Raw genomic sequence first — 27020 nt, forward strand, 5'->3', positions numbered from 1 at the left:
CCTTGGCCTACCAGGCTCTTAATGATTTCTGAGCTCACTGGCACTCTCTTTCTCCTTAATGATGTTCCAAACAGTTGATTTTGGTAAGCCTAAGGTTTGGCTTATGTCTCTGTCTGTTTTTGTTCTTATTTCTCATTCTCATAATGGCTTTCTTGACTTTCTTTGTAACAAATCTGGTCTTCATGTTGACAAAAGCCAATAGCAGACTCCATAGACAATCAAAAGCATAGAATCTAGATTGATACCTGCACTAAGAAATCAATTGAACACACCTAACCTATCAGAAACACCTGTGAAGCCAAACATTATGATGCCCTGAAATGGGGGGATTATTTATATAAAGTGCTGTAATTAGAAATAAAAATGAAATAAAAATGTATAAAAATACCCAATAATAAAAGCTGAAATTGTGTCTAAAAATATGTCTTTGTCCCAAGCATTATGGAGCTAATTGTTTGTGTGTACATTTGTGCTCTCTCTCTCTCTCTCTCTCTCTCTCTCTCTCTCTCTCGCTCTCGCTCTCGCTCTCTCTCTCTCTCTCTCTCTCTCTCTCTCTCTCTCTCGCTCTCTCTCTCTCTCTCTCTCTCTCTCTCGCTCTCGCTCTCGCTCTCTCTCTCTCTCTCTCTCTCTCTCTCTCTCTCTCTCTCGCTCTCGCTCTCTCTCTCTCTCTCTCTCTCTCTCTCTCACTCTCTCTCTCTCTCTCTCTCTCTCTCTCTGCAGACTGGCTTTACCCCCCTGCACATAGCCGCTCACTATGAGAACCTCAGTGTAGCCCAGCTGCTGCTGAACAGAGGAGCCAACGTCAACTTCACCCCCAAGGTGAGCCCCGCCTCCTACACGCATATGCACGCGCACACACCAACACATACACACACACCAGTGGCTTGGTTAGTATTACCACCAAACTTACGTAACGCAATATGTATTGAACAGAACCCAGTGAATGTTTTCTCTTTAATCACACACTCTCTTCCTCTCCTGTCCCCACCTCCTACACACACACACACACACGCACACGCTCACACGCACGCACACACACAGGCATGAATCCAGAGGCACACACAAAAATGATTTGGTTAGTATTGCCACTAAACCAAGGTAACACAATATGTATTGAACTGAGTCCAGTGAATCACGCACTCTCTTCCTCTCCCGTCCCACCCCCCCCCCCCCCTCCCTGTGTGTCAGAACGGCATTACTCCAGTGCACATAGCATCCAGACGGGGGAATGTGATCATGGTGCGGCTGCTTCTGGACAGAGGAGCGCAGATAGACGCCAAGACCAAGGTAATCCGCTGCATCTGGTGCACTGACGCAGTGTCATACACACTGAGGCACTGACACAGTGTCATACACACTGAGGCACTGACACAGTGTCACACACACTAACACAGTGTCATGCACACTGAGGCACTGACACAGTGTCATACACATTGAGGCACTGACACAGTGTCACACACACTAACACAGTGTCATACACACTGAGGCACTGACACAGTGTCATACACACTGAGGCACTGACAGTGTCACACACACTGAGGCGCTGACACAGTATCATACACACTGGCAAGTCAAGTAGAAATTTATTTGTCCCCAGAGGGCCAATTGGTTGTGCAGCAGTGAAAACAGTACCAAGGCAATTAAATACAACATATAATAAAAAGTAATACAAGTAAATACAAGTAAAAACATAAAATGCAGTAAAAAAAAAAAACATAGAATACAAGTAAAAACAGAATACAGTGAAAACATAAAATACATTTTTGTAAAAACATAAAGTGCATAATATTATCAAGCGTGGTTGGGTGGTCAACTGGTATTACCTTTTTCTATTGTTGAGTTCAGCAGTGAAATGGCTGACAGTATGAAGGAGTGTTTGTATCTGTTGGTTTTGGCTAATAGGTATTTGATGGCACTGAGGCACTGACACAGTCTCACACACACTGGTGCTCTGACGCAGTGTCACACACACTGGTGCTCTGACGCAATGTCACACACACTGGTGCTCTGACACAGTCTCACACACACTGGTGCTCCGACACAGTCTCACACACACTGGTGCTCCGACACAGTCTCACACACACTGGTACTCTGACACAATGTCACACACACTGGTGCTCTGACACAGTCTCACACACACTGGTGCTCTGACACAGTCTCACACACACTGGTGCTCCGACACGGTCTCACACACACTGGTGCTCTGACACAGTCTCACACACACTGGTGCTCTGACACAGTCTCACACACACTGGTGCTCTGACACAGTCTCACACACTCTGGTGCTCTGACGCAGTCTCACACACACTGGTGCTCTGACACAGTCTCACACACACTGGTGCTCTGACACAGTGTCACACACACACTGGTGCTCTGACACAGTCTCACACACTCTGGTGCTCTGACACAGTCTCACACACACTGGTGCTCTGACACAGTCTCACACACACTGGTGCTCCGACACGGTCTCACACACACTGGTGCTCTGACACAGTCTCACACACACTGGTGCTCTGACACAGTCTCACACACACTAGTGCTCCGACACAGTCTCACACACACTGGTGCTCCGACACAGTCTCACACACACTGGTGCTCTGACACAGTCTCACACACACTGGTGCTCTGACACAGTCTCACTCACGCTCCCTGCGCACCCTTTCCAGGACGAGCTGACCCCCCTACACTGTGCAGCCAGGAACGGGCACGTCCGGGTCATCGAGATCCTGCTGGACCAAGGGGCCCCCATCCAGGCCAAGACCAAGGTGAGTTTGGGGCCCTGAGGGAGTCTAAGGGCCACTGCATGCTCTGTGAGCCTTGTGTCCAATTAGCAGAACAGTTTATTTCACTGACATGTAATCAGCTGCCCTTATACGGACAAAGATACATTTCCTTAATAAATTTAGTTCACTGTTGACGCACTTGGCTATTTAAAGCCTAGTGAATTTTCTCTCTCTCTCTCTCTCTCTGTGTCTCTCTTTCTGTCACCCTCTCTCTCTTCCTCTCTCTGTCACTCTCGCTTTGTGTTTCTATCTCGCACTTTCTGTGTTCCTCTCACTCTCTCTTTCTCCATTTTTCTCTCTGTCTCTCCCTCTCTCTCTGTCCCTCTGTCTGACTTCCTCTCCCTCTGTCTCTGTCTTCCTCCCTCTCTCTCTCTCTCTCTCCCCACCCTCTCTCTCTCTCTCTCTCTCTCTCTCTCAGAATGGCCTGTCTCCCATACACATGGCGGCTCAGGGAGATCACATGGACTGCATGCGGCAGCTCCTGCAGTACAACGCGGAGATCGATGACATCACGCTGGATCACCTGACCCCCCTGCACGTGGCGGCCCACTGCGGCCACCACCGCATGGCCAAAGTGCTGCTGGACAAGGGGGCCAAGGCCAACGCCCGGGCCCTGGTCAGTGACCGGCGCCTGTCCCCTCCAAACACCCCCACCCCCCCCCCCCCCCCCCTGCTGTCCCATCTCTGAGCGAGGCTGGGGTTATTTAGGGTAGACAAACTAAATCTGTCTCTCCCTGGCCCCGCTTTGCGACTTTTTAATCGATCTGTCGATTGGGTCAGTTTCTCTGTGGTTTCGATGGTGGTGTTGATTCCGCACACACAGAGAAGCTGTTTCTACGCGTTACCTAGTTTACACACGCCTGTGTAGGAGCATACTCTCACACACGTGTAGATGCTCGCTCACACGCACAGACACGCTCTCACACACCCTCACACACACATACGCCTTCCTCCCAGCTCGCTGTGCTTCTGTACGGTTCCCGCTGACTGCCGGCTGTCATCGTTCCTCTGTTTGGTATTTGTGATGCTGCCCCCTGCTGTGTGCAGCTGGTAATTATCCAATACCGCACCAGCGGAACACAGTGCCTGCCGTGCGGTGTTAACTGCACGCCTGCTTTTGAGTGGAGAAACTTTTACGTTTTTTTGTGCCCACTTAGATGCACCAGCCATTTTGAAATGAGCACATTCTGACGCATTTTGAAATGGATGGTCCATCCTAGGTTGCACTAAATGTAATTCAGTTAGCTTGTCCTGACGCATACCCACTGATAGGAAATTGTACCAATAGTAACAATTTGATTGGTTCTTGATGATGAGGTCCTATCTCTGTGAAATATATGACTGGTTCCTGAAGATAACATAACATAACATAACAACATAACATAACATAACATAACATAACATAACATAACATAACATAACTTAATGACTAGAACAGGCCCTTCAGCCCAACAATCACCATTTTCCTGATTAAAATGTACCTAGTGCTCTGATTACCTACAAAATAGATAGTATCTAACACCGTATCAAGCCTGGTCATGAAAATCTCCAGAGTTTCTGCCTCTGATGTCTCTGTGTGTGTGTGTGTGTGTGTGTGTGTGTGTGTGTGTGCGTGTGTGTGTGCGTGTGCGTGTGTGTGTGTGTGTGTGCATGTGTGTGTGTGTGTGTGTGTGTGTCTGTGCGTGTGTATGTGTGTGTGCATGTGTGTGTATGTGCGTGTGTGTGTGTGTGTGTCTGTGTGTGTGTGTGTGTGTGTCTGTGCGTGTGTGTGTGTGCGCGTGTGCCTGTGTGTGTGTGTGTGTGTGTGCGCGCGTGTGTGTATGTATGTGAGTAGAATGGGTTCACACCGCTGCACATCGCCTGTAAGAAGAACCACATGCGCTCAATGGACCTGCTGCTGAAACACTCTGCCTCCCTGGAGGCGGTGACTGAGGTGAGAGAGCTCCACAGCGCTGCCCTACCCCTACATAACCCTCAGGAGCCATTTTGTAGAACGGCAGTCTAGTATAATGGGTAAGGAACAGGTCTTGTAACCCAATGGTCACAGGTTCGATTCCCCGGTACGAAACTGCCGTTGTACCCTTAAGCAAGGCATTGCTTCAGTATATATCCAGCTATATAAATGGATGCAGTGTAAAAGTTGTGTACGTTGCTCTGGATAAGAGTGTCTGCTAAATGCCTATAATGTAATGTGATATTAGGAGCAAACAAAACGTAAAACAGAAATGGGGAAAAATGTTAGCATGGTAGCAAAACAATTCCTGTGACTCTTCAGACGGTGGTATTATGACACGCTGCAGGTTAATTCATTTCCTGAATGCCCTGACTGATCTGCGATGGAAATAATTCAGTGACACCGAGCGTCTTGGGAACACCACGAAAGGAATTATAATATATATTGTATTATATGTGTTCCTTCCGACCCCTGTAGTTCCTCATTGTAGTCTAGGACAGGGCAGAGGCCCAGTGCTGGAGGGCTGCAGTGCATGCTGGTTTTTGCGGTTTCCTTTCGATCGGCAGCCGGTATAGACCTTGGAAACAAGGTGTGTGGATTTAGCTAAGTAAGTAAATGAAGCACTTAAGTGCTGAAACACGGCAAACACCTGCAGACACTGCAGCACTTGGAGGTCAGCAACAGGACTTTCAGGTTTTATATTAAAGTTTATGAATATTAATGAGGAGGGATTCTCAAGGTCGGGGCATGCGTGGTCATGTCCCTTCATTAATATTTATAATTATGCATCAAATTGGATCGTTTTGGTTTCCACGGCAGTTGAGACAGTATGTTCAGTCCTGAGAATATTCATTCAGCAAACCTGACAAACCATAAACCATAGAGGTGTAATTACTTTGGCCTTCACTATGGCTTAGATATGAGAAGCTCTCAGTTGTAATCCTGTGTGTGTGTGTGTGTGCGTACATGCGTGTGTGTGCGTGTTTATATTCACACTCTGGCATAGACACGTGTTCTCTGTCCCTATGTTCCTCTGAGCGGCTCAGTTGCCTAAATTAACGGTCTCTGTGGTTACGGCCCCCAGTCCGGTCTGACCCCCCTCCACGTGGCGGCCTTCATGGGGCACCTGAACATAGTGAAGAGCCTGCTGCAGCGGGGGGCCTCCCCCAACGCCTCCAACGTGGTGAGACCCCCACGTGTTCTCTACCACCTGCATTTCAGATCTCATCTGTTTATTCACTTATTTACTCACTCACACACACACACACACACACACAAACTCACTCACTCACACACATTCACTCACTCACTCCCTCCCTCACCCACACACTTACTCACTCACACACACACACACACACACACACACGCACACACACACACACACACTCACGCACTCACACACACTCACTCACTCACACACACACACTCACTCACACACATTCACTCACTCACTCCCTCCCTCACCCACACACTTACTCACTCACTCACACACGCACACTCACACACACACTCACTCACACGCACACACACACACACACACACACTCACTCACTCACACACATTCACTCACTCACTCCCTCCCTCACCCACACACTTACTCACTCACTCACACACGCACACTCACACACACACTCACTCACTCGCACACACACTCACTCACTCTCACTCAAATACTCACTCACTCACTCACTCACTCACTCACACACAAACACACAGCATACTCCAAGTGCAGTGCACTTACTGCCCTCTCTCACTGTTAGTAGCTTCCCTGATTTCAGTTCTTGATGGCTCTGAGCGCTGTTCATCCACATCCTAATCATTTGTTCACATGCACTGGCCCTTATGCACTCATGCATTCATCGTATATCTTTTCATATGTGCTGAATTCAAAAATATCAAATCCAGATGTATGTTATTGTAAATGGGGATGAAGCTGTGATGACTGTAATTAAGTGTTCTCTGGATCGTGACGCTTTTCCTCTGTCGTTCGTAAACAGAAAGTGGAGACCCCCCTCCACATGGCCTCTCGGGCGGGGCACTGCGAGGTGGCGCAGTTCCTGCTGCAGAACAAGGCGCACGTGGACGCCAAAGCCAAGGTACCGCATCGCCCCCCTCCCCCAAACACTAAACCCACCCCACGCACAAAAACCCCTCCCCCAAACACTAAACCCACCCCACGCACCCCTCCCCTTATGCTAAATAGATCCCACCCACACACACCCCTTACCATACAATAAACCCACCCCACGGACACACACCCCTCCCCCAAACACTAACCCCACCCCACACACACACACAACCCTCCCCTTATGCTAAATACATGCCACCCACAAACACCCCTCCCCTTATGTTAAACACATCCTGTGTGAGGTCTGGGCTGTCTACCGGTCACACATCCATTGCCTGGAGGCCTTCAGAGAATCCTAAAAGTCAGCTAGAAAGACCCCATCTCTCACAACAAAATCCTCCAACGAACTAGCATTCTGAAACCTGCCTTAGCTAAATGCCAACTACACTGGGTAGGTGATTCTGATGCCAAGACAGGTCCCATATGGACAGGTGTCTGGTGCCCCTAGAAAGCCAGGAGGACAAAAAAAGCTCTAGGATTATTCTCTCTAGCCACATGCAGTAGCACCGCCACAAACAGACATAAACAAAGCGGCCAGAGTTTTACTATGCGTATACAAATGGATGTAATGTCACCTTCATTTTGATCGACTGCTATGCGCAAGTGTGTGTGTGTGCGTGCGTTCCTATCTGGGGACAAAACACTCTCACTCAAGTAAAATTATCTTTGTATAGGTGCAGTTGTGTACTGTATAGATTACAGGAAAGGCAAGATAATTTACTGCAGCACATCATTAAACTGAAGTCTGATAGTTGTCCAAAAAAAAGCAATGTTATAGAGCTCAGTCCCTTTATTAGAACATCATTGTCAATTCGATACAGTAGAATAAAACAATAACATTAATAATGATAATAAAAAGAACCAAAAAACACTAATACACACAGTACCAAATCAAAAACAACACATATATATACATTTAAAAAGCACCCTTTTCGCTTGTTTTTGACTGACCTCGCCCCCTACCCCCCACATCATGGCAAAATATCTGACAACCCTCCTCATCAGCCGCACAAATTGCACCCACAATGCACCATTTATTACAAAACAGAGAGGGAGGCAGAGAGAGATCTTGGCCAGTTTGGAGTGTTTTTGGAAAAACACATTGTGCAAAGGGCATGTTTTATTTAACGGGTCCCTCTGAAATATTAATAGTTGTGTTCGTATCGCCATTCAGATGTCTCACTGACTCTCTCTCATGCTGGTAAAGAAGCCCTTTCCTCACAGTCAGTTTTAAAGACTTCCACCTCACACAGAGTCCCCCAGTGAACAGCTTCTGACAGCTGGACACAGACACGCGCATAAGACATTCTGACACGGTCCTGCTAAGTGTCAGGATTCACACGCATAAGACATTCTGATACAGTCCTGCTAAGTGTCAGGACTATCACTGTGGTACGGAGCGCAGCGTGGACATGAATGATTGTGATTTTGAGATGAAAAAGGATGGATTGCATGCTGGGCATTCATGCTAGGTGCTCTGACCTGTTTTTCATCCCTACCTCTCCTCCATCTTTCTGTGTGTGCTTGTCCTCCTTTCTCTCTGGTTTCCTCTTCCCTCGGTTTCTCCTCCATCTCTCCCTCCCTCCCTCCCTTCCTCCGTCCCTCCCTCCATCCCTCCCTCTCTCCCTCCCTCCCTCCCTCCCTCCCTCTCTCCCCCTCTCCCTTCCTCCCTCTCTCCATCCCTCCCTCCCTCTCTTCCTCTCTCCCTCCCTCCCTTCTTCCAGGACGATCAGACCCCTCTGCACTGTGCGGCCCGCATGGGTCACAAGGAGCTGGTGAAGCTGCTGCTGGAGCACAAGGCCAACCCAAACTCCACCACCACGGCCGGCCACACCCCCCTGCACATCTCCGCCCGAGAGGGCCACGCCCCCACCACCCGCATCCTGCTGGACGGGGAGGCCCAGCTCACCAAGATGACCAAGGTGCCCCACTCTCTCTCTCTCTCTCTCTCTCTCTCTCTCTCCATCTACAACCATCCATTATCTATACCCGCTTATCCTGGGCAGGGTCACGGGGGGTGCTGGATCCTATCCCAGCATGCATTGGGCGAGAGGCAGGAATACACCCTGGACAGGTCGCCGATCTATCGCAGGGCTCCATCTCCATCCTTCTCTCTCTAATGATTTCCTCCACCTCTCACAGTCTACACTGTGGGCAGGAGCCCCAAAGGAATGGGGAGAAGGTGTCCGTGTTCCTTCTGTGCGTGGCGCTAAGCTGGGCTTGTTTTTGTCTCCGTGCAGAAGGGATTCACGCCCCTCCACGTAGCGTCCAAGTACGGCAAGGTGGACGTAGCGGAGATGCTCCTGGAGCGGGGCGCTAACCCCAACGCGGCGGGCAAGGTGAGCTGGGAAAGGTGGGGAGGAGGAGTGTGGGAAATGTAGTGTGCGGTGGTGGTGTGTGAGGTGTGCTGTCGTTTCAAGCGGGCGTGGGTGGAGTGTAGTGTGAGGGGGCGTGGCCATAGTGTTGACGTGTGTCTCTCTCTCTCCTCAGAATGGACTGACTCCTCTGCACGTGGCTGTCCATCACAACAACCTCGACGTGGTGAAGCTGCTGCTCAGCAAGGGAAGCTCATCGCACAGCACTGCCCGAGTAAGAGCTACCGCACACTCACACACACACGCACGCACGTACGCACTCACACACACACACACACACACACATGCATGCACACACACACGCACGCACACACGCACACACGTACACACACTGTAGTTCATTTGACTTAATCACAGTTCCAGAATCCTGTCCCCTGTGACTCTGCCCTCACCCTTTATTGATATTACAGTAGTTTAGTGTTTCCGACTCACTGATTTATTGCTCACAGATTCTGTTAGTTGTGCGGTAGTTTTGTTTTGGTGAGTTGTAAGGTCCATCATTTTTTTAGACACTTATGATGACCACCTGCACACACTCAGCACTGGCAATGTAATAGCTACTACTACACGCACGCACACACACACACACACACACACACAGGTGGTGCCATTTGGCTAAAATCTATAATTTTATATTGTCTTTGAATATGTTGGAATGTTTTATGCTCATCTGCATAACCAGACATAACCGGTCATTTAATGCCGTACGCACGTCCACATAAGCTCACACTCCCAAATTCACACAGTTTATCACACACACACACACACACACACACACACAGGTGGTGCCATTCGGCTAAAACCGGTCATTTAATGCCGTACGCACGTCCGCATACGCTCACGTTCCCACATTCACGCACCGCCGCACACACACACACAAGCAGCCGCCCTGCTGGCGTATCAGTGACCCGCCCCCCTTTCCCCCCTCCCCCAGAACGGCTACACCCCCCTGCACATCGCCTCCAAGCAGAACCAGCTGGAGGTGGCCAGCAGCCTGCTGCAGCACGGGGCGTCGGCCAACGCAGAGTCCCTGCAGGGGGTCACCCCCCTGCACCTGGCCGCCCAGGAGGGGCGCGCCGACATGGTCTCCCTGCTCATCTCCAAGCAGGCCAATGTCAACCTGGGCAACAAGGTGAGGAACGCAAGGAACTCTGGGATACGAGTGAGGGAGGCTTTGGTTTCATAAACAATTTAATTTACAATTTAAATTAATATGTAATTTTAATTCATTTACAAATAATGCCAAGTATTATTGTTTGTAAATATAATTTGAAGTCGATTTTCTGATTGTGGTTTTGGAAGACTAGATTTTGGTTTTCCAAAAGAGAATTACAAAAGCAGAAAACCATGAGTCATTTGCTGAAAAAATTGCTCTGACGCCCAAGGGCGTTTGAGACGTGGGTCTGGAAAACAGAAACACAGAAAGCTGCGGTAATAGGAATTCTGGGAAACAGGAGGTCCGGGCAGCATTAGGAACTGAAAGTGCTAGGACAGCAGGGGGAGGACGAACAGTTGAATGGCATGTTTGGAAAACAGAGCACAGGAGAGAAGGCCGGGGGAGAAACAGACGGCTGCAGGGACTTGTGGGATATCGGAGGCTCAGGTGTGAAATCACACTGACGGTGAGAAGGTGTTGGCGGCAGACGGCCTGCACGGCCGCGGGGGACTGGGGAGGAATAACGGCCATTTGAAGCGACTGTTGGTCTGACTCGCTTTTCCCGCCTCTGGCCCCAGAACGGACTGACGCCCCTGCACCTGGTGGCACAGGAGGGGCACGTGGGCATCGCCGACAACCTGGTGAAGCAGGGCGCCTCCGTGTACGCCGCCTCGCGGGTGAGAGTCTGCCCGCCCCACACGCCCGCGTTAGCCAGCGTGTGATTCCCATCCGCATCGTCTGCCAGTGTCACTGATACCGCCGCTCTCTGCCCGTGTGCAGAACACCAAACACTAAGAGCCCTTATCATTCATGCGCTTAAACCCAGTATGTCCCAGGACAACATGAAGGTCATGCACTGTCTCTCTCTCTCACTTCATCGCTCTCATGCTCTCTTTCTCTCTCTCTCACTCCCTTCCCCTTTCTCTCTCCCTCTCTGTCTCTCTCTTTCTCGCTCTCTCACTCCCTTCCTCTCTCTCTCTCCGTCTCCCTCTCTCTTTCTCCCTCTCTCTCTCTCTCTCTCTCTCTCTCTCTCTCTCTCTCCGTTTCCCTCTCTCTCTCAGATGGGCTACACCCCCCTCCATGTGGCCTGTCACTATGGCAACATCAAGATGGTGAAGTTCCTTTTGCAGCAGCAGGCCCACGTCAACTGTAAGACCAGGGTAAGAGCGCCCCCTGCAGCCTCCGACACAGATTGCAGTTAACATCTCACTCCTCTGAATTAACCTTGTCAACAGCTCAGGCACTTTCAACTTCAAACAGTAAGGAACACCAGCAAAATAAAATAAAATGAAATAAATTAATAAATAAAAAATCAGGCACACCAACCAATACTTTCTATCACAATATAATTCTTTATTGCATGATGAATATCAAAGTAACTACATGCATAAATCTTCACTGGCTGAGTAACTTATTTTAACTTGAGTTATAAATAATTCTGCTTGTTTATTCTTGAAGCTTCTACACAGTTATTTCAGTGTTCTCCACAATGGTGACTCATGAGCTTGACATTCTAGAGGCTGAGCAAGATGCCTGTAAACTGATCCAAGGTCTTGCTTATTAAGGTCTTTTCTTAGATGTGCACACAATACACTGGAAATGGTATCATGGTGTACAGTAAGAGGGGGCTGATGTCATTTTCGATGTGTATAAGTTCCTGTTTACCGGAGAATGCTTAATCTTATAATCGCACCATTTTCTGATTTAATTTCCTCTTGCTTAACTTCTATCATTCTCAATGTACTGAACATATTGGAAAGTAGACATGCCCGGGAAATTTCAAGTCCTTAAAACTGCAAAGCATGACATCACATTGCAGCTGTAAGCAGTCCTGAACATCAGGTAACGAGTATGCTATTAAATGTAAATTTAAGATTTTTCATTTTGGTGTCCCCCCCTCTCAGGTGGGGTACACCCCCCTCCACCAGGCGGCCCAGCAAGGTCACACGGACATCGTCACCCTACTGCTGAAGCACGGAGCTCTGCCTAATGAGATCACCACCGTGAGTACTGCTCTGTCCTGTGCCAATCCCCCCCCCCCCCCAACTCCCGCCAAATATACTGTATCAATTCCTATGTGAGAGCAAATAATGTAACGATAACTGTGAGTGAAATGCCACGGCTAGTGCGAGTTGACCTCATGAATTTAACTAGCAAGAAATCATTGAACAAGCCTCAAAAAAAGCGAGATGCCTACTTTCATGTAATTTGCTAGCTGCAGTTTCCCCTGCAAAATGAAAATATATTGCTATATATGGACTCATATACTGTTATACATTGATTAATGTATTTGGATATATGGAGGCACTCTAAATGTGTTTTCCAATATAATCAGGAATATTGTCATTTTTATTTCACATATTGGTTTATGACACAATGTATATTTATGTATTATTCAATACACTTTTTCAAATACAAATTGCAGTACAGTTCAAGCAACAGTTTTTTAGATCCCAAATATGCCAGTGATATGATTTGGTGTTGTTGGAATGTGTCATTAAATACTCAAAATATTATAAGGACAAACGTCAATTTTCCCAAAACTGAAAAATCGCTGATGTCAATACATTGGATCTACCAGCTGAAACAATTAGCCTCTTCTGTGATAGCAGGAACAGGGCAGAGCTGCAATGTAACCATGGAAACAATGTTCCTCACTCTAACTGAGCCCAGCCTAGCTCTCTCAGTAGGGTGGTAGGATTCATAGCTCCTGGGTGTGCCCTGTTCAGTTAGCAAAGCATTTGAATAAGCAATCACCTTCATACTATAGTGATTAAAGCGTGTATTACTGGCCAGAACATGCCAGCCCTGCTTCAAGCCCAAGAGTTGCTCTGCAGAGTTTCTAAATGATGAACTTTGCAGAGATACCCTACATATCCAAGGCAGAGAGCCTGGGGACCTGCACTGGCGGTGTGGAAAAAGGAATTGTGGGAAACGCAGTTTGGAAACGCTGTGGTTTTCACAGCCACATCTCCTCCTTATCTCGTTATGGTGAATGCAAGGTTTCCTCCCTCCTCCTCCTCCTCTCTCTCCTTTCTCTGGCTTTATCAGAAGGGCTCCTCCCACGCCGGGTATAAGCAGTTGGGGTTATCTCTGTCTCTCTCTCTCTTTCTGTTCCTCTCAGAGTGGCACGTCTCCCCTGGGCATCGCCAAGCGCCTGGGGTATATCTCGGTCATCGACGTGCTCAAGCTGGTCACCGACGAGACCGTTTCCGTGGTGAGCTCTGCGTTCGCGCCCCTCAAAGAGGAACGCATGAGATCCGCGTCTGTTTGGGCCGGGCCAGGTTACTGGAATCGTGCTCGCAGTGTCGTAGCGTAGCTCTGTGTAGTGGGAAATGCCACCGGCCAAACGAATGCGATTTAGCAGTTTGGCTGTTTGGGGATTTAGCATAGATAAAGCACGAGCAGTTTTAGCTTGGTGTTTATGCGGCTGCTTTGCCCTCAGCTCTACGGAAGGAACCGCTGTGAAAATGCTCCTCTGCTCCTCTCCCAGTACCGTTCATATCTGAGCCTGGGAGAGCAATCTGCTTCCATTCTCACAGCTTCACTTCCTGTCGTTCTCTTTCTCTATACGTTTCTGTGAACGGACACACACACATGCACACACGCTAACCCACCCTCCCACCCCCACACACACACACACACACACACACACACACATATACACACAAACCCATATTCTTTGTCTTTTAGATCCCCACAGAGAAGCACAAGATGAGTTTTCCAGAGACGGTGGATGAGATCTTAGATGTTTCAGAGGATGAAGGTAAGAGATGTCACGCACATACGCACTCACTTCATAACACACACACGTGCGTACACACTCACACACAGGCACAAACACGCCTGCACCCACACATAACTGCATATGGCAGTTGGGTCTGTATGCTACTGAGGGAATGGGGGAACAACAGCTGCATCTCCTGTTGGGTAAAGGTACGATATTGGTACGATATTGGTATGGTGCTGTACGGTGCTATATGGTGCTATACGGTATTTGAACACTGCGTTTCTCCCCTGAAAGACCCTGTAGACATTTAGTATTTCTGCACGGAGACATGGGCATCCAGTGATGCTAGAAGCATGAAACCCTGCTCCTCCCAAATCCTGATCCCTGAATCCTAAACCCTAAACCCTAAACCCTAAACCCTAAACCCTGAACCCTGAACCCTGAAGCCTGATCCTTGAACCCTGAACCCTAAACCCTGATCCATAAACCCTGAAGCCTGATCCCTGAACCCTAAACCCTGATCCCTGAACACTGAATCCTAAACTCTAAACCCTGAACCCTGAACCCTGATCCCTAAACCCTAAACCCTGATCCCTAAACCCTGAAGTCTGATCCCTGAACCCTAAACCTTGATCCCTGAACCCTGAATCCTAAACCCTAAACCCTGAATCCTAAACCCTAAACCCTGAACCCAGTACCCTAAACCCTGATCCCTAAACCCTAAACCCTGCCTTTTCCTTTCTTTTAGGAGTTGCTCCACTTACCATAGGTATGCCTTCTCCTCTTTGCTCTGCATTCTCATAGGCCGCAAGTCAACACATGCCTCCATTTCAAGCACTCTCTCTCTCTCTCTCTCATGCTTTCTCTCTATGTCTCTCTCCCATGCCCTTTGTACTCATGGCCCTAGTGGTGCTGGCTGCTCATTGGCATGTGGTCATGACTCCATGTGCTTATGTACATATTAACCGTCAGCAAAGAGACAGGGTCATAAATGTAATACATAGGAGACCAGAGACACAGAGGATACAGCGTCTCTCACTGTCCACCAATCAGCTTGTGCTATACATGACCTTTCACTGTCCACCAATCAGCTTGTGCTATACATAACCTCTCACTGTCCACCAGTCAGCTTGTGCTATACATGACCTCTCACCGTCCACCAGTCAGCTTGTGCGATACATGGCCTCTCACTGTTCTCCAATCAGCTGCAAATGGGACTGGGTGACGAATGAGTGGTGCGGGCTTGACTGTGTGGCTGTGGGTACTGGGTCCAGTCCTGGTTTGGGGAATGTGCCACCCAGAAACACAGAGCCCTGGACACGGGCATTGGCATGGGGAGAGCCCGTTTGGGGACGGGGCAGCATGGGGCAGCAACAAGCACTTCTCTTCCTGGACTGACACTGATGGTGCCCTGTGGATTAGTTTGACGGACACCTTGCACCTAAAAAAGCTCTAGAAGTAACCTTGTTCAATCTTGGCCATCAGAACTCTGGCCTCTTGAAGGTCTCTGCAGATTTTATGCCCTGTCGTGACCTCAGTGACGAATGGGAGAGAAGACAGGGGTCTGCAAATTGGATTTAGATTATTTGTTTACGACGTCGGACAGGAATCAGGACGGAGAATAATAATGAACTGCTTATGGAGATAAACTGCAGGCAGAAGGTCACCCTGCTGAGGTCTGGGGCCCGTCTCTCTCTGCTGTGTGTGCTCGGTGTGGCTATGGGTCTGGCTGCTCCGCTTCACTGACCTGCTCACAGCTCGCTCGTACCAGCATTAACACATCGAGCGGACATCTCTAACCATCCTCAAACCTGCCCGTCTGTAACTCTGACCTTGACTCTCCCTCTTTCTCTTCCTCCTTTCTCACTCTCTCTCTCCTCTGTTATATTTCTCCCGTGTCTGTCTCTCTTTCTCCCGTTTCTCCCTCTCCCTCCGCCTGCCTTCCTGTCTCTCTCCCTCTTTTCTTTATCCCCCCTCTTTTTCTGCCCCAGGGGAGGAGCTCCTGGGCATGGAAGGCGCCAAGTACCTGAAGTTGGATGACCTGAAGGACCAGGACGACGACTTCCTGTCCCCAAAGAAGACCCTGCGAGACTTTGAGAGTGGGCTCGGCACTACGTAAGGAACTCATTTCGGGATTCATTTTTTGCTTCTTTATAGTTTTGCGTCATTCTGAAGTCAATACACAAGAGTAAAACTCAAAATTATACTTAGCTGGTCTTTATCCTCCTTCTCTCTCCTCCTCTTTTTCTCTCCTTCTCTTTTTCCGACAGGCCTTACTCTCCCGCCATTCCCAGAATCCCCTGTGTGTCCCCGGAGACCGTCATGCTGGACCAGGTACTTTTGGTTCTGTCGGTTTTGCCCCCGATGCTGTGCGTGTGATTGGATGGAAAGGCTTCCTCCTGTAGCATTCAAAGACTACAAGGCAGGGAAAGTCAAGTCGGTGTCGTGATAAACGGGTTTGATTGCTGAATGTTTGACTGTCCCCTCAGGAATGTGTTCACTGCTTGATAAACTGGCCAAAGTCTCTGTTGGTCTTGTTTCTGTTTCTGGGAATAAAGCCAGTCAAGTAGATTCAGTCTAAGTTTGATGACAGTCTTTTATATTGGAAATGTTATTGACCAACACTCTGTGGTCACTGCACTTAACAGCTCAATGTGAATGCATCTCCTCCTCTCTGAGCCTTTGGCCCTGGGATTCAGAGAGGTGTAAATCAAACTGAGGTCAGAGGTGCTTCAGCTGCCTGTCTGTCTGTCCACAGCACACACCCATCCCTCTACCCAAGGAGTACGATGAGGACTCCCTCATTCCCAGCAGTCCGGCCACCGAGACATCGGACAACGTCAGCCCTGTGGCCAGTCCCATCCACACAGGGTCAGTATGCACATTGTATATATACACATACACCCCAGGAAAACACAATATCACTCTGATGACTGTGATTCCCTGCCGTGACTCTAATGACTGTGACTCTGATGGCTGTGACTCTGGTGGCTGTGACTCTGATGGCTGTGGCTCTGGTGGCTGTGACTCTGGTGGCTGTGACTCTAATGACTGTGACTCTGATGGCTGTGACTCTGGTGGCTGTGACTCTGATGGCTGTGGCTCTGGTGGCTGTGACTCTGGTGACTGTGACTCTGACTGTGGCTCTGATGACTGTGACCCTGGTGGCTGTGACTCTTGACTGTAACTCTAATGGCTGTGACTCTGGTGGCTGTGATTCTTGTGACTGTGACTCTTGTGGCTGTGACTCATTGCTATGACTCTGACTGTGACTCTGACGGCTGTGACTCTTGTGATGTGACTCATTGCTATGACTCTGACTGTGACTCTGACTGTGACTCTGACTTTGACTCTGGTGGCTGTGACTCTTGACTGTAACTCTGATGGCTGTGACTCTGGTGGCTGTGATTCTTGTGACTGTGACTCTTGTGGCTGTGACTCATTGCTATGACTCTGACTGTGGCTCTGATGGCTGTGACTCTTGTGGCTGTGACTTATTGCTATGAGTCTGTGACTCTGACTGTGACTCTGACTGTGACTCTGGTGACTGTGACTCTGACTGTGGCTTTGATGACTGTGACTCTGGTGGCTGTGACTCTTGACTGTAACTCTGATGGCTGTGACTCTGGTGGCTGTGATTCTTGTGACTGTGACTCTTGTGGCTGTGACTCATTGCTGTGACTCTGACTGTGACTCTGATGACTGTGACTCTGACTGTGACTCTGTGGTACGCAGGTTCCTGGTGAGCTTCATGGTGGACGCGCGGGGCGGGTCGATGCGGGGCAGCAGACACCACGGGCTGCGTGTGATCATCCCGCCGCGCACCTGCGCCGCCCCCACGCGCATCACCTGCCGCCTCGTCAAGCCCCAGAAGCTGACGACCCCGCCCCCGCTGGTGGAGGGGGAGGGGCTGGCCAGCCGCATCATCTCACTGGGGCCTTCCAGCATGCAGTTCCTAGGGTGAGTGAGTGAGTGTGTATGTGTGTGTGTGTGTGTGTATGTAACTGTGTTTATAACAGTGTGTGTGTGTTCATGGGAGTGCATGTGTATGTGTGCTTATGGGAGTATATGTGTGTGTTTGGGAGTGTGTGTGTGTGTCTATATAAATGTGTGCTTATAAGTGTGTGCCTGTTTGTGTGTGTGTGTGTTTGTGTAAACATGTGCTTATAACTCTGTGTGTATACATGTTTGTATAACTGTGTGTGGGTTTGTGGTAGTCTATTTATGACTGTGTATGTGTGTGTAACTGCTTATAACGGTGTGTGTGTAACTCTGTGTGTGTGTGTGTGTGTGTGTGTGTGTAACTGTGCTCATAACAGTGTGTGTGTGGATCTGTGTGTCTCCAGGCCGGTGATAGTGGAGATTCCCCACTTCGCGGCTCTGGGCCGAGGGGATCGGGAGCTGGTGGTTCTGCGCAGTGAGAACGGCTCTGTCTGGAAGGAGCACCGCAATCGCTACGGCGACGATGTTCTGGAGACCATCCTCAATGGCATGGATGAGGGTGAGGAACTGTCGCCACCTATTAGCAGATCACTGAATAAATCCACAAACAAGCCAAAGCTTATGACTATACTACGTATTTATTTACACCTGCATTCTCATATCCAAACCTACTTTTAGCATTGCTCTCTGCTGGTGGGAAACACACATTTGTCTGCATGTTTTAACCCTTTGAAGGGTAGATTCTTTTGGAATGTATTTCCCACGGCGCCGTGTAGGATGCTGCCGTCGGCTATGCATCGCAAATTGTGGTCACTCACTCACTCACTCACGGACGACCTTTGTAGGACGCATGCGCAGGAGGTGCGCCGTGGGTCTGGACGGATTCGTGCTTGTTTAAGTTAGTGTTCTAGAACTCCATTGCTTTCAGTTACCAGTAGTGATTGTGACATTCAGTTAAGAACATTCTAATCACATATTTGTCATCTCACAACTTAGAGTGTTGAATGAGCCAGTTAGTGAAGTTCAGTAAGCTGGCTTACTAAGTACATCATTGCATCTCACTTTTGAGCTGGCTATTTTGACTAAATACATTTTTTTGAGTTGGAAGTCCCTTTTATGAATATGTGATTATGTGAGCGATTGTGTATGGCAGTTGTGATGCGATTCTGTTTCGTGATGGCTTCCCGTGGTTACTCACAGACCTGGAGAGCCTGGAAGAGCTGGAGAAGAAGAGAATCCGTCGAATCATCTCCACCGACTTCCCCCTCTACTTCGCCGTGGTGTCGCGCGTGCAGCAGGAGAGCGACCTGATTGGCCCGGAGGGCGGTCAGCTGTCCAGCAAGCTGGTGCCATTGGTCCAGGCCACCTTCCCCGAGACGGCCGTCACCAAGAGGGTCCGGCTGGGGCTGCAGGTGAGAGAGGAGGACGACGGGGACGAGGGAGAGCGGGACGGGGGCCTCCATTACGGCTCGACTCCTCTCTGAATGCTGAAATATACCTGCCTCTGTGCGTTGGGTATATTTGAAAATGCCTTCAGCTCCGCAACAGAACATATTTTTGCATCCATTTTTTCTGTTACAGCTGTTTTCTTCCACGTTTTTGAAGCCATGAGAAAGGATTTACTCCTACAAAGATTCTGATTACTGTGAAAATAGATTCACACTCTCTGTGACCACTCCTTCTCCTTTTTTATCATGTGGTTGATTATTTTCAGTAACTGATTTACTCACCTGTCTTTCAGGTTTTTTTTTTAGGGATTTGGTTTGGACAGTATGTGAAAAACAGGGTGTGTGAATCAATTATCTCACACGTTCTCTTCTTTAGAACGCAGTTTGGGCAAGAGTTTGCCTTGTCGTTTGCAGATTCTGTGTTTGTATCTAAAACGCATGCCTGTAATTTGATCATTACCAGTGACCACATGCACATTTTTTTTGTCTCACCATCACCAGTGTCATTTGTTTATTTGTGTTAACATTTGTTTTTGTTTTTATGAACTTTTGTTTTCTCAAGTTTTTTGTGTGGTTGGGAGGGTCGGGTAACCTAATTCATAATAAAAATATAATAAAAACGGGGTCTTCCGTGTGGTGTGTCTGTGTGTTCTGTGTGCTTGTGTGTGTGTGTGTGTGGGGTTGGGGTGTCTTCCAAACTTCATCTTTTTCTCACTTCCTGTCTGTTTCCTGCTTCCTGCTGCAGTGCCCTGTTCTTTCCTCTCACTCTTCTCCCTCCTTTCTCTTCCGTCTTCCGCCCATCTCTCTTCTCCTCTTTACCCCCGTCCGCTCCCATCCTCTCCCGCCAATCCCCCGACCAGGCCCAGCCGATCCCGGACGAGCTCCTGACGCGGCAGCTGGGTAACCAGGCCACGTTCAGCCCGGTGGTGACAGTGGAGCCGCGCAGACGCAAGTTCCACCGGCCCATCGGCCTGCGCATCCCCCTGCCCCCCTCCTGGAGGGAGAGCCCCCGGGACTCCGGGGAGGGGGACACCACCAGCCTGCGGCTGCTCTGCAGCGTCATCGGTAGGACCACAGAGGAACTGCGTCCTTCCGAAACACAAAAATACGTTCCAATGTGTGCGTAGCATTCGGTTCTGTGAGAACCCGATTTGTCTCGGCCACGCCTGCCGGTGGAGAGAGCTCATGCGCCTGGGTTGTGTTAACCAATCAGCTCAGGTGCTTAAAGGTGTGTTCTTCTCCATGGTACTGAGACCAGGAGCACACGCTGAGAGAGCGAGTCTGTTTTCAGTTTTGTTTCCTTGAGCTCCGAAAGTAAGCAACTGCCGCTAAAAAGCTGGAGCTGGCCAGCAGCTAGCAGCGAGCTGAGAAGCTGTCGCTGGGTGTTTCTTTCTTTTGTCTGTGTTGTTTTAGTTTGTTCGTGTTCGTGTTAGTTTGTTGTTTTCGCCCCGGAACCTGTGAGGGGGAAGGGTGAAGGTATCCGTTCATTTGATTTTTGTGTTGGTGTGGGTGTGCTCTCTCTCTCTCTCTCTCTCTGTCTGTCTCTGTCTGTCTCTCTCTCCATCTCTCCATGCGGCAAACGACGGCGCACACCCAAAACCGCCCTCTCCCTCTCCCTCCCGGGGGTGTCACACCGGCGTGTGGCAGTGCGGATCTACCTCATGGTGTAGTATCAGATCCTCACTGCGGGGTAGCGTAGCGGGTGCATGATTGGCTACCGCGTCGCACGGTGGGGGGCGGCTTTACCCTGCGGGGGGGGTCGTCCGTGTCTGACTGCGCACCCGCAGCTCCTGCCTGCCTGCCCCAGCTGCACGTGCAGGCCGCTCCTCCGATGCAGTGGCTGCGCAGCTGAGCTGCCAAACTGCAGAGTGAATAGAGCTCGCAGTTTTGGCAGAATGCACTTTGGAGGGCGGTGTGTTCTGACCTTTACACTTCCAGAATAACGGAGAGTGTTACAGTGCTGAGATGGGCATGTAAATGACCTACGCTTTTCAGCAAACTTTATTAGTCAGTGGTGTGAGAGACGGAGGGTATCTGTGTAAATGGGCTGCAGTACTCTGACCCCCCCCCCCCAATCTCTCAGGTGGGACGGCCCCAGCACAGTGGGAGGACATCACAGGCACCACCAAACTGATGTACGCCAACAACTGTGCCAACTTTACCACCAACGTCTCCGCGCGGTGAGTTCTACGCGCGCGCACACGCACACACACACGTGTCTGATCAGTGTCGGGGAGTGGTTTAACTACATGTGGCTAAACTAGTAGTTTAATTACATTTTGCAGCAGTTTTTCTGGTAGTGCAACTACATTCAAATTTGTGTTGTGGTTGCAGTTATTTGGAGGTGTAGTTAACTACAGGAACTAGAGGCCCAAATATGTATATTTTTCCAAACCCCTTTGATCAAATATTACCTCAGCTCTTACTTTCCTCGAATCCTGGTTGGTGAGAAGCACTACACTCCACTACAGTTGCCAGTGGTCAACTGCTAATTGCCACACATTGCTGGTTCTCCTCATTGAGCTGTATCATGGTTCTTCCTGTGTGCAAAAAGAAGGCATTGCACACCTACACGCACACACATACACACATACACACATACACACATACACATTCCCACAAACACACAAATACACATACATACACACTCTTACGTGCATACATGCAGACACACACACACACACACACACACACACAGACGCACTCTCACACACACACACGCACACACGCACACGCTCACGCACACACGCACATACACACACACACACACACACACGCTCTTCCTCATCCTCACCCCTCCCCTCCCCTCCCCTCCCTCTCTCCCAGGTTCTGGCTGTCGGACTGTCCCCGCACGGCGGAGGCGGTGGCCTTCGCTAACCTGCTGTACAAGGAGCTGATGGCCGTGCCCTACATGGCCAAGTTCGTGGTGTTCGCCAAGATGAACGAGGCGCGGGAGGGCCGCCTGCGCTGCTACTGCATGACCGACGACAAGATGGACAAGACGCTGGAGCAGCACGAGAACTTCACGGAGGTGGCCCGCAGCCGCGACATCGAGGTCAGCCTGGGGGAGGACTCCTGTCCCCCTCCCCCTCCCCCCCTCGCAAAGTGCACTTTCCCTCCAAAAGTACACTTTCACAACCTCAACATGACGTGGCTTTGTGGAGCGCATTCTGATGACTTGTGATGTACAGAAAAAAATTGGTGTCGTAGCATTATTTTTTTTTAACAGACCGCTTTACCTTAGCATCCTTTTCATGTCACTCCGCTGAAAGTACATTTTCGAATTGGCTTCGAACTCGCATCACCTGGTGTGAAAAAGGCATTGCTCTACCATTAACCTGCCTTGTATTTTACTCCAATAGCCCTGTTAGCAAATATTCCTGCATGGGCCTATATTATCTACAAGAACACAATGGAAAATTAGTTTTCTATTGATTTCAATTTATTTGGACTGATAAAATCCCTTTACGTCAATATTTTGTCACATTATTGATCAATTTCTTTGGTTAGGTGATTAGCCAGGTAATAAGTTGAATAATCCACTCTTGAGGTGGTCTGCTACCAAAAAATGGTAACCATCACGGTGGCATCCTCCATGATGGGTATTATTTCTTGATAGCATTCTGGCTCGTTGTTGATTATCCCTTACATAACGACTTGCTGCGTTATAAAAACGACCACCGGGGGCAGTAGAGCGGTCTCCGGTCCGGCTCATTGGCTCACAGTGTCATTTCTCTGCAGGTGATGGAGGGCATGGCTCTGCACCTGGAGTGCTCGGGCAACCTGATGCCCATGAGGAAGGCTACCCAGCAGCCTCGCTGCTTCAGCTTCCAGGCCTTCAGAGACAACCGGCTGCCCGTGTCCGTCAAGGTGTGTCCCCCCCGTCCGCCTCTCGCTCTCTCTGTCTGTCTGTCTGTCTGGAATCCACGTTTTTCACTGTCTGTCTGTCTGATCTACACCTGTCTGTCTGTCTGTCTGTCTGATCTATACCCATCTGTCTGTCTGTCTGTCTCCTGTATGTGTTTCTCTGCCATGTAACTCTCTGCTGGTACATACAGTGAATTGCAAAAGTGTTGGGACAGCGATGCAATTTTTATTCTTTTGGCTCTGTGCTCCGGAAAAATAGATTTCATATAAAATTTTTAACAAACCTATTTGTGTGTGAGGTTAAAGTGCAGTCTGTCAGCTTACGTGCATATTGGGTGACCCGTGTAGGAATTGCAACTCTCCATTTTAGGGGAGCAAAAATGATTGGACAATTGGCTTCTTGGCTATTTCCTGGCCACCTGTATGCCTTTGCATCATTATGTGCAAGAATGCTAGCAACAAGTTTAGAGTTGATTCTTGGTGTGGAATTTGCATCTGGAGTCTGTTGCCGTTGTCTCTCAACATGAGGACCAAATAAGTATCATTGCCAGTAAAGCAGGCCATCATGAGGCTGGAAGATGTGAATAAATTAATCAGAGACATGCGCAAATGATTGGGCGTGTCAAAATCAACTGTTTGGTACATCGTTAAGAAGCAACAATGGTGAGCTCGGCAACAGCAAATGACCTGGTGGACTACAAACGACCATTGTGGTGGATGACTGAAGAATACTTGAAGAAAAACTCCTTGTCAACTCTTGAACGGATCAAGAACACTCTCCAGAATGTCGCCGTGGATGTGTCTAAGGCTACCATAAAGAGAACACTACACCAGCATAACCTCAGAGGGTTCACTGCAAGATGGAATCCACTGGTAAGCCTCAAATCCAATGTGATGGAGTACTGAGCCAAAACAAAAAATAATTGTCCTGGTACTGGTACTTTTGCTTTTAACTGTATTTGTGTTATTACCTCTGAATCTGCTTCTCAGTTTTTATGTCTGTGTCTGTCTGTCTGTCTACATATATGTTTGTTTTTTGTTTTTTTTTGTTTGTTTTTTTAACCATTTGGGTCATCTGTCTAATATGTAGGACTCCTCTGCCCTGCCGGTGTGTTTTTTGCCTATTCTATCTGTTCCTGTCTCTGTGCCTAACTCTCTACTGCCCTCTGCTGGCACACCTAACTCCTCCACAGACCGCCTGTCTGTGCGTCGGGTGCATGTGTCGTTCAGCGATGGGCTTTTCTGTCCGGTGTCCTCTGTGAAGTGCGTGGTGTCTCTCTCCCTCCGGTACAAGTAAACTGTCTGTCAGTGCGCGAGCGAGCGAGCATGCCTGACTCCGACTCTGACTCTCTCTCTCTCACCCGATCCGCCCGCCTGCTTGCCTGCCTGCTTGTCTGCCTGTCTTTCTTTCTGCCTGCCCGTGTGTATGTCTGTCTCACTGTCTCTCTCTCTCCCTCTCGCGGTCACTCTCTTACCGTCTGATACTCACAGACGACCAGGTAAAGTGTGCAGGTAAATGTGCTTTCTCCTCTCGCCTGCCTCTTCGGCCTGCCTCCATTCTCTCCCTGTCTTGCTGTTCGCACGCCCCCCACCCCCCCAGTACACTAGCGGTGTGTAACGCTTTCTCCCTGTCTTCTCTCACTCTTCGCTCTCTCTCTCTCTCTTTCCTCCTCCATTTTGTGCTCTTCTTCCGCTTTGCCAGGTCCGTGACATCAGCAAGGAAGCCACGGGTTTCCTCTCCTTCCTGCGGAAGTGCACGAAGTACGAGGACACTCAGCACGTGCTGTGCAACCTCAACATCACCATGCCGCCCTGCATCAAGGTACTGACCACAATATGACCATAAGACAACCGTCACATAACAACATAACCATGACTGCAATATGACAATATGACTGCAATATAACCATAAGACAATCATAGCACAACCACATCACCGTATTACCCTCCTGAACACAACCACACTAACACTGTGCTACCCCACCTCGTGGTGCCAGTCGTAGCTGCACTGCTTCTTTAAGTGGTTCAGTAATGCTTCATTTAGCCTGTTTCCCTTGGCCAGGTTTTGGGCAGTGAGGAGCGCAGACGCACCCTCACCCCCTTGGCCCTGAGGGAGAGGTACAGCACTCTGAACGAGCCGGCTTTGGGTAAGACGCGCCCCCTCTTCCTCTCCTTTCCCCACCCACCCCCGATACCCTACGTGAGACCGTCCCATCAGATACACAGGCCTGATCTGAGCATCAGAGTTTGCTATGCTGCACAGCATGTTACTTCTCCCAGATACAAAGTTACCAAGATCCCACCATTCTCCAGACGGCCTGCATCGTGTCTAAACGAAACGTGTGTTGCTGACCTTCACGTAATAAGTGAAATGCAGCATTTGTTTGACATAGACCTGGGAATGGTGAGAGGTGACGATGCACTTCTCTCATGACAGGGGTTAAGAGGCGGTATATTCACATTTTTAAAAAGATTTTCCATTGATTTGCGGTTCCCAGCTAAGATTCTTTTTGAGTAATACTCCTGATTAATATAGTACTAGACTGGTCCAGATTCTGAAAATAACCCATTGGTTAGCCATGGAGCTGTAGGATTATACATCTGGTGAATCAGTAGTCAGCTGGCCAGCCTGTCTTGTACTCAGTTTGTGGATTGAACACATTGTCCTGAGTCTCTGGTTTTCCATCTGAGGAGTGAAATTCTAGTGTTTACAATATACCAGATACGTGCTCATTAGCGTGTCAGGATATAATTTTTTGAACATGCTAGTTTTATTATGCTATCTCACTAAATGGTGGCCTTAAAGCTATCAAGTCGATAGAGATAGCTGTTTCGTAGATGGAGGTGGGGTTTGCAGTAGTTTGATCATGTTGGAGTTGGGAGTCAGTGCTTACTGTTCCTGACTCAGTTTGTCTTTGTGTGCCCGTGTGTCTCTTCAGCCTCGCTGAACGCAATGGAGAGGACAGAAATAAAGATATCTCTGATATCCGAACAGCTGGGATTGAGCTGGGCAGGTAAGCCTGGTAACCTGCGGGGAGTCTGCACCAATTCATCACTCACGGTTTCTGTGCACTTTTTGGTGCAGCCCTACAATCTGGGTCATTTGGATTAAAATTATTGTTATTGCTTACTGGTATATACCGTAAATAGCTCTCCTTGTCCTTATCGTAATGTATTCTTCTTGATGCTCACTGAGGGGGACAGATCTAGTACAATGTTGCGAAGGGAACTGGGATTTCTTCTGGAATACTGCAATTGTTTTAACCAGCTTGAATCTTGGTGCAGTCCCTAATACCATTGCCCTGCCGCAGGAACGTAATGCTGATGTCACGACAAGTCTCACGCATCACAGTATCTCTATCTCTCTCTCTCTCTCTCTCTCTCTCTGTCTCTCTCTCTCTCTCCCTTTACAGAGCTAGCTCGAGAGCTTCAGTTTAGTGTCGATGACATCAACAGGATTCGGGTGGAGAATCCCAACTCCCTGCTGGATCAGAGCTCCGCCCTGCTCAACCTTTGGGCCACCAGGGAGGGCAAGAGAGCCAAGAGTAAGTACCCCCACCCTACCCCCCCATCCCTACCCACCCAAACCCCCCCCCCACACCACATATGCCTCCCCGCTTTTAGTTTACCGTTAACT

At 49.1% G+C, this 27020-nt stretch overlaps 1 protein-coding gene across 4 annotated transcripts in view; it reads left to right on the forward strand.

The window, feature by feature from the left end:
• LOC118212869 (ankyrin-1-like) overlaps window positions 1-27020 on the forward strand; it is an 80223-nt gene that overhangs the window by 40356 nt on the left and 12847 nt on the right. For 3 of the 4 annotated variants that reach the window (XM_035391297.1, XM_035391299.1, XM_035391300.1), the window contains 31 exons: window positions 721-819; window positions 1189-1287; window positions 2667-2765; window positions 3202-3399; window positions 4618-4716; window positions 5822-5920; window positions 6735-6833; window positions 8590-8787; window positions 9106-9204; window positions 9356-9454; window positions 10175-10372; window positions 10975-11073; window positions 11458-11556; window positions 12301-12399; window positions 13521-13613; window positions 14090-14162; window positions 14875-14895; window positions 16118-16241; window positions 16397-16460; window positions 16885-16997; window positions 17862-18086; window positions 18473-18627; window positions 19269-19480; window positions 20377-20581; window positions 21600-21696; window positions 22343-22571; window positions 23258-23386; window positions 25086-25205; window positions 25446-25530; window positions 26323-26397; window positions 26797-26928. In XM_035391297.1, the coding sequence (XP_035247188.1) occupies window positions 721-819; window positions 1189-1287; window positions 2667-2765; window positions 3202-3399; window positions 4618-4716; window positions 5822-5920; window positions 6735-6833; window positions 8590-8787; window positions 9106-9204; window positions 9356-9454; window positions 10175-10372; window positions 10975-11073; window positions 11458-11556; window positions 12301-12399; window positions 13521-13613; window positions 14090-14162; window positions 14875-14895; window positions 16118-16241; window positions 16397-16460; window positions 16885-16997; window positions 17862-18086; window positions 18473-18627; window positions 19269-19480; window positions 20377-20581; window positions 21600-21696; window positions 22343-22571; window positions 23258-23386; window positions 25086-25205; window positions 25446-25530; window positions 26323-26397; window positions 26797-26928 (3835 nt within the window). The remainder of the gene's footprint in view (window positions 1-720; window positions 820-1188; window positions 1288-2666; window positions 2766-3201; window positions 3400-4617; window positions 4717-5821; window positions 5921-6734; window positions 6834-8589; window positions 8788-9105; window positions 9205-9355; window positions 9455-10174; window positions 10373-10974; window positions 11074-11457; window positions 11557-12300; window positions 12400-13520; window positions 13614-14089; window positions 14163-14874; window positions 14896-16117; window positions 16242-16396; window positions 16461-16884; window positions 16998-17861; window positions 18087-18472; window positions 18628-19268; window positions 19481-20376; window positions 20582-21599; window positions 21697-22342; window positions 22572-23257; window positions 23387-25085; window positions 25206-25445; window positions 25531-26322; window positions 26398-26796; window positions 26929-27020) is intronic. The other variant, XM_035391298.1, reaches the window with a different exon arrangement.

Source organism: Anguilla anguilla, chromosome 14 (assembly GCF_013347855.1).
Source record: "Anguilla anguilla isolate fAngAng1 chromosome 14, fAngAng1.pri, whole genome shotgun sequence".
NCBI classification, from domain to species: Eukaryota; Metazoa; Chordata; class Actinopteri; order Anguilliformes; family Anguillidae; genus Anguilla; species Anguilla anguilla.